The sequence below is a fragment of the Dipteris shenzhenensis genome, chromosome 30 (genome assembly GCF_047967505.1).
Source record: "Dipteris shenzhenensis isolate YYH24624 ecotype China chromosome 30, Dip_SZ_1.0, whole genome shotgun sequence".
NCBI lineage: Eukaryota > Viridiplantae > Streptophyta > Polypodiopsida > Gleicheniales > Dipteridaceae > Dipteris > Dipteris shenzhenensis.
The window spans coordinates 22,770,502-22,778,617 of NC_141625.1; the positions used below are offsets into that span (position 1 = coordinate 22,770,502).

The 8,116-nt window shown below is 43.3% G+C and overlaps 1 protein-coding gene across 1 annotated transcript; it reads right to left on the reverse strand.

Moving 5' to 3' along the window:
- Positions 1-1,439: 1,439 nt before the first annotated feature.
- LOC147881850 (receptor-like serine/threonine-protein kinase At2g45590) lies at positions 1,440-4,666 on the reverse strand. The gene has a single exon (XM_087401673.1). It carries the CDS (start codon positions 4,222-4,224, stop codon positions 1,762-1,764), a length of 2,463 nt encoding a protein of 820 aa, XP_087257799.1. The 5' UTR covers positions 4,225-4,666; the 3' UTR covers positions 1,440-1,761.
- Between the last annotated feature and the right edge of the window lie 3,450 nt (positions 4,667-8,116).

An 8,116-nucleotide genomic window follows, 5' to 3' on the forward strand; every position in this document is an offset into this window, starting at 1 on the left:
ATCCATTCATTTGGATTGAAACTGTTTATTTGTGGATTTTATTGGTAGAGCAAAACATTCTTTCCATAATGGAAAGGGATATTGTGAATTGAAGTCAATTGCTTGCTAGTTAACTATATGGTTGACGAGAACGAAATGCATGGAATGATATCTAAAGATTTGGGAGGTGAGGGTAGAACGTTAAAGTTCAAATATTAGGATCACATGTTGAAAATGAGATAATGCTAACAGAGAAGGTGGGTCTAGACTTTAATGGGAAGGTGTATGAATGATGAGGCTTGAATGGTTATCTCCTTGGATGAGTTATATTATTGGAGCCAAGTACTAGACTCATTTAAAGCTTTTCAAAGACACAAAACTTAGGAGTCTAGGGGTGAAGAATGCTACTAAATGTAAACCTTTTAGTAGACCTTGCCATAGGCATGAATGCAATTTGGTTGAAGGTTTTACATGTAAGGATACAATAGGCAACTTAGTATAATTGACCTTCATTTTTCATGTTAGAACTTATACCTTCTTGGATTTTTTATTCATAGGATCGAATTAGAGATCAATTGCTTCGCTCCCAAAAGGCTAGCTAGGTAGCCGAGCAAAATCACGAAAATCTAGCACAATCCATTCGCGGTATTGTTTAGCATGGAATTGTCTCAAAGGTCATAATAACAATGATAGCTGTAGCACAATCATCAACACAAACGACCATCCTAGTAATCCACCATATATGAGCAAAATCTGTTATCATAAGAAAATGTCAATCAAATGCAAATTCCTCAAACAAGCCAAATCCATTCAAGAACCAATTCAAGAAATGCTAAAGAAGAAAGTGATCCACATAAGGAAGCTCTTGGGTCACATAATCATTATGTATAAAAAACAGCCCAATGGTGAGCAAGTTTTATTTGACTACAAACTACCACTAAACAATGCAACTATCCATGATGCCTACCCATTACCCTATCTTAATGATCTCTTGGATCAACTTGTTGCTTCAAGATAATTTACATTCCTAGATTTAGATTATGATGACTAGTAAATTACATTGCCAGGCAAAGCTGCTTTGGAAAGAGCATCTAGGACTCCAACTAGGTTCTACAAATTTATTGTAATGGCCTTTGGGTTATTTGATGCTCTGAGTACATTCCAACGCCTTGTCAATAATTTGTTCACATATCTGATCCAAGGAAAAGGATTAGTGGGCTACCTTGGCGACATCTTAGTGCATACCAAAGCTGGCAAAACTTATTAAAATTTTGATAGAAGTGCTCAACCTGAAGGTGTAGATCAAAAAATGTTAAGTGGGATTCAGCAAAGATCAAGTCCTTGAGATTCAACTTGGAACGCTTTTTGGTTAGTTCCCACTTCTTAATTGCATTCATACATACAGAAACCACCACACAAAGCTTCCAGTAGAAATCACATTTATATCTATTAAGCTCCGGAACGCTGTAAGGTCGAATACTTCATACAATGCAATATAAGCGTATAATACACAGCACAAAGACAGCATATGCTCCTTCATGCCTTGAAATTATGCATCCAAGAAAAAGGAGTTTGGAAAAAGGTCCCTACATCTGTGTAAAGGAACCATGCATAAACTTGCCTTGGTGACACTTAATCTAGTCAAGCATCATGCAGCATTGGCTGCTTTTGATGAGAACTGAAATTAAGCTCACCCAGCAGACTCTGCATCATATTTTTTCTGTACACTTGAGAGCCTCATCAATGCGAGGAGAAAGCTGAAAACTACTACTTCTGATCCTCTCAGGCTAACAGGGGAAAATCAATGGCTACCCCTTCGGAAGACAAGCTATGCTTGCGAGATTTGAAGGGAACACCATAAGGGGGGGAGGGAGAAAATTCAAAGGGGAGGGATGGAGCTTCTACTTCTCCTCTGAGAATTTTCACCACCTCGCTCATGGAGGGTCTAACAGCCGGAAGACGCTGCAAACATAAGAGAGCAACAGTGATGCAGAGGGTGGCTTGCTCTCTGTAGTAATCACCATGGAGAGCAGCATCAACAAGGTCCAACAGATTGCCTGATTGAGCCAGATGTCTAGCCCAAGAGATGAGATTAGCTCTCTCGAATTCTGTAAGAGGGGAGGCCATGACTTGCAGAGGCCTTCTACCTGAGACGATAACAAGCAAAAGAACACCAAAACTGTAGACATCACTCTTCTCTGATAGAATTCCACCACCACCATACTCAGGAGCAACATAACAGATGGTGCCTCTCATGCTAGGAGTGCTGCTGACACCTCTGCTGAGGAGGTCACCACTCCACCAATCTCTGCTAAGGCTCTGCTCTCTTTGCTTCTGCTGTTGCTTCTTCTTCCTCCTGCCCTTGATTTCTTGGCTGTTTGCCAATTCATCATCCTTCCACCATTCGCGGCTTTTGCTCTGGTGCCTCTTCTCCTTGCAGTTCTTCTTGCTCTTGCTACTGTCTAACTCACTAGCATCATCTCTCCACCACTCCAAACTGGCACTTGTGCCACTAGTTTTATCTCCTCCTCCTCCTCCTCCTTCAGCTCTCTTCAATTCACTGTTCTTGTTGCTCATCTCTGCAGAGAGCTCGTCTCTTCCTTTGCTCTTGTCTTTTGGCTTCTCCTTGGGCTGTGCATCCTCGTTGAGAATACTCCCCCACCACTCTGAGCTCCTTGAATGATCCCTTCTTCTCTCTTTCCACCCTTCTGCTGTTGCCTTCCTGCTGTCCTGAGAAACTGCATCTTCACCACTCTGATCCCCTCTCCAGCTCCAATCTTTGCTTCTAAACTTATCTGTCCTGCTCTCATGCCCCATCCACTCCATCACATATTCCTTCACATTCAACTCCCCACTGCTTTCCTGTCTCCACCACCAATCTCTGCCAAATGAGCCCCTCTTTTTCTCCTTCGACTTCGCCCCCACAAACTGTAGTTCCTTGCCGCTCTCTATATCGAAACACCCTTCTGACTGGCTCGTCTTCTCGTCGACTTCCAGTTCCTCTCTCGACATATCTGTGCTCCTCTGTTCTTGCAGTACACTTTGTAGGACCTTATCATCAGACTCGCAGTTGGGACTTCCCGAGCTTGCATCAACCTGCACTACATCAGCCTCCGCACAGTCCGAAGGCCTCAATTCTTCGTCTCCCGTGGCGAATGGCTGGACTGGGCTTCCTTTTGTTGATGCATCCCCTGAACGTGGAGCTTCTTCCCGCACATCACTTGTCTGCATTTCTTGTTCCTGAGACCCATGCACTGGAAACGCCGAACAAGGGCCTTCGCTATTTGGGGACGTACTCAGGTCACTCAGTGAATCCTTGCAAGAAGTAGTTTCGCGAGTGGCTGCGTGGCTTTTGTCTTCTTTTGCCTCATCTTCAGGCAACGCCTGCTGCTTCCTCGCCAATGCTGCGGTCTCTCTCTTTCTTTGCCTTTTCTCTTTCTCGACTGACCTTCTTTGATGCTTGATTCTCTGTCGCTCCTCGTACTGCCCCTCGACGTCTTCACTCCGAACTCCAGGTCCGCTGACTTCCGTTTTCAATCGTGCGAGGCCAAAATCAGCGATTCTTGCCGAAAATTTGTGATCAAGAAGAACGTTGCTTGGTTTAATGTCTCCGTGAATAATTGGTGGATCACATTTGTGCAAAAATGCCAATGCTTTAGCAACATCGAGCATGATTTTGAACCTCATGTCCCAATCTAAATTCACAGGATAATCATCATCGAACAAAGCTTCTTGCAGACTGCGGTTGTGCATATATTCGTAAACCAACAGCCTCTTTTTGCCATCTGCGCAGAAACCAAGAAGCCCAACAATGTGTGGCGAGTTCACTCGCCCGATTACAGAGAGTTCGTTTTGGAACTCCCGTTCACCCTGCAGGGAGGTGGTGTCCAACCTCTTCACAGCAATTTCCTGGCCATTGCGAAGGATGCCCTTGTACACAGCACCGAAACCGCCCTGCCCAAGCTTATGTTCGCTACTGAACGATCCTGTCGCAGCCTTGAGTTCTCGGTGGGGAAATTTGTGCAGCTTGACGGAAGACAGATAATCTGAATCCGTCTTTCGACCTCGCGACCTACGGTGAAGGATGAGAAGAAGCAGAATGAGAGCAATCAAGGCTGCGATTCCCCCGCCGATAGCAAAGCAAACGATAAGGACTCTATGCGCAGGAGACTCGAACGAAGAAGTGCGGGCAAAGGAAGCAGGGGAGCGGATAGGAGAAGCTGCGGGCATGTGTCGGGATGGCATGGTGGCACGGGGCTGCTGCTAATCATGATCTATTCTCCAAAGCAAGGTCTCATGGAGGAGCTAAAAGCGCGTCGAAGCGATGGAATGAGAGGTGCAAAGAGCTGCAAAGGGGAGGCCGTGCAAAGAGGAAAGCATAAATCAGGTGGCGAGAGGAGCTGCAGCCTGCATTTGGTTTGAAGTGAGAAAAGACAAAGGAGGATGAAGCGAGCGGGCAGGTGATCAGATCAGACTCATCAGAGAGACGGAAGCGATGGGGCAGGAGGCAGCCTGAAGGACGCAGTGAGAACTGACAGAAAGGGAGGGGAAAGCGCGATGGAGCAGGGGGGGTTCAGAGCCAGTAAAGAGGAGCGGGTTACAGATTGCAGCTCGAACTGATAGATTTTGTAGGAAGATGAGGTGCGAATTGTGCAAGAACAGATAGGCTCTGAGCTCTGAGCTCAGTCTTCCGCCATAGCCAGAGCTTAAAAACAAGAAGAAGAAGAAGAAGAAGAAGATGACCTCCAGTCTACATCACCCTGCCTATCTGACGTGTCACCCCCTTGGACGCCACCTGGCATCCCCACCCCGCCACGCCTCTTTCCACTGACACGGACGCCCCTGTATTTATACCCTCCCGCCACGTCGGCATCACAAGCACCCGCTTCTTCCTCTCCACGTGCCCCGTCCCTAGTTTCATTCCTTTGCGCCACGCCAGCAGACGCCGTGAACTGCCATCGTGCCACGCCAGCAGAGCTCTCTTGCACACGTGCCACGTCCCCAAACGGAGCGACGCCCCTGCATTTATTCACGTACCGCTCCACGTCCGCATCACAAGGACCATGTTGTTAGGCGCGTATTTCTTCCACGCGCGCCCCACCGGCCGCGCTGGCCCGGCCTTTTCACCACATCAGCATTCGCCGGTGCCACGCCACCACACCAATGCCACGTCATCAGACGCGCCTGTTCTGTTTTATTAGAAAACATTAATTCAAAAATATCCGTTTTTTGCGTTTTTCGAAAACAAACTTATTCAATTATTAAAGAACAGATCCATTACGTACACTCAACAAATCGCGTTTAGAAGTTAGGGCCCCGCATCTTTTCTTAATTGCCTACAAAGCATTTATTGTATATTTAAAGTTCTACCCATGCTTTCTTTTTCTTTTCTTTTTTTTTAAAGGTGAAAACAAATTTCAAAGCTTCACTTCCATTAAGTGCCCCTTCACATGCCCCCATACACTTTTGAGCCAATCATCCTCCTTGAGTCCTTTCAACTTTTAGATCCTCAATTTCCTTTTCTCTTTTAGCCTTTATTTCACCTATAGCTCTTTAATGCATCCATCTCCCCTCATCATGATTTATGGCCATGATTCACCATCATTATCAATCATAGCTAGTTCCTCCCACTTCAAATCTGCATTTTCCAATCACCTCCTAGACTCATCATCTAGAGCCGATTCACTTGTGGAACTATCCACACACACTTAAACCCAGTACCCAAAAAACTGTTCAATGGAAATTCCAGAAAACCTTTAAGCTCGCATGCTGAACTCTATAATTATACAAGTCTTCACTTTGTCTAAGAAAGGTGATCATAGATTCTCAAGAAAACTTTATATCGTGTCAATGCGGAGATTTTACCGTTAAGTCTATCTTTTCATGAACACGGGACCTAAAGCCATGGGTGAGGATGGTAGCTTGCGAGCCTACATTTTGGCAACTTTATAGAGCAAATGTCACACAATCAATCAACTTCTCCCTCTTAGAGTAACTCACTATCACCCCCCTATTACCCCTCAACCACACCTCCCCTCCTTTCTTAGTGGATGTCCTTACACAATAACAACAACACAAAAAGCAATTGTAACACATTATCCAAATTTCAAGTTAAACACGTCGAACATGACCAATTTCACAGCTACTATAAATTATAGTAACACTCCTAGGCTATATGCAGATTGTCATTCGATCTATTGATTCCACAAATATTTGCACACTTGGAGAACTCAACAAAGTTCTCGCATAAATAAGTACTATTATAGCATAAGAACACTAATCATACACTTAGCATCGATTCTTATCGTAAGAACTAATGCGTAGTACCTTATGCATCAATCTGCAACCATGTGCTTCAAGAGCACATAGGTCAAAAAATGATCCTTTTCTTCAGCTGGCTCAACTTCAACTGATATCATACATTGCACTTTGTTCTTTCTTCAATACACTTATTCTCTTATTCATTATATATTTAAATCCCAAGCCTCAACTTGAGCCCAATAACTTCGACCTTGAAGGGTGTAAAGTGTGTTGCTTTAGTACTAACCCTTACTATGGTGTCAATCATGTAACCTCACTTCATCATCTTGTTGTATTGTGCCATCCTAGTATCTTCTCCTCCCTTGTAGACAATTAATTGTAGGACTCATGCTAAACTTAAAGATGACTTTGCTTGTCCCTTCGCTTTTAGAACTCAAGTCATCCTTATAATCATCTTCACATTATTATTACCTTGTCATGATGCCAAACCATTGTTTGTGAAATATACTTACCTTCCATCTACGGTCCTTGTATTCTCACATAATTCCTCTCTCAAAGATTCCTAATCATGTTGTACATCTTTATAGAACATCAAAGCGTTTATGGAGCTTTTATGCATGTATCTTATTCACCTTCCATATTCTCATCATTCATTCCTTATTTTAGTAAATTCCTTAGCCCACCATCAATTATGTTGTATGCTCTTAAATGCATGAATTCATAGCCCACAACACCTTACATCCATTCATGACCCACATTTCCATCTGTACATTGTGAATATTCTCCTTTTCTTTTAGATTCTTCCATTTCACTTCCCACATGGAGCATACTCTTCCTTCCATACTTTAGTTGTCATCACCTTTGAATTGAAGGGCATTCTCTAGTGTGATGCCATGAGCATTCCACACTTCACATAAAGAATATAGATTTCAGGCCAAGTTTACTCGTCATCCTTAAATTTACCTTCTCAAGCTTAACATCTTCATTATAACTTCATGATCATAGTTATGTTAGTTTTGAACAAGTGCTAGGATGTGACATTTGTGTGGTTTGAAAATTTGTAGCTATTATTTTGCTCAAACCCCTTTACCTCAAATTTCTAGCTCAAAATGTTTTCTTGTATGGGCTAAGACATTCTTGAGTCATGGTTAGCGTAATAAATTATTTATCATGTTTTAATGGTATCACTAATATGGAGCACCAAAATTTTATTCAAAGTGAAAACGTCCAAGGTAGCCATTCCTTTGATATTTCGCTTCCCTTCTTTGCTTTTTAATACCCCTTGTCCAATAACTAGAAATACTATTAGGCCAATCAATGTATGCTCTTGAACTGAATACTTCTTCAACTAGAAAGATTACTAGACCCATCATTGTCTCTTCTTCAACACAACAGTGTTGCTCTCTCATAGGATTCCTTTGGTATGCACCTAGCCTCATAATCTCCCATGATAGCCCGCCGTTTATTTTGTTAGAAATGATCCCTACAGAGGGTATCCCACAGTAGAAGACTAATAGATCATCCCAAGAATGCATGTGGAAGTTTTAACTATGGAATCAAAACTTCTTTCCTTATGTGTACTTCGCAACCATGAGTGTGTGCAAGCCAGTGATTAAACTATGAATCACAAGAGAGATATAGAATCCACAAAGGGTATATTTTCGTCCAATAATAGGACACAATACAAAAGAGAGGCTTAGAGTCCCACCAAACCATGGTCCTCTGACCTTACCAAAAGTTCTCCTACTATCTCCTTGGCTCCTCTAGGTCCTTGAGCCTGCATGCTCCTCTCTGAGCTTATGTAGACTCTCTGTTTATGATCCCTGCACCTTACTGCCCTGGAAGACAACCAAGGGTACATGCCCTTGTTGAGCTA

Coding starts and splice junctions, on each gene's coding strand:
- LOC147881850 (XM_087401673.1), bottom strand. CDS start 4,224: ATGCCATCCCGACACATGCCCGCAGCTTCTCCTATCCGCTCCCCTGCT.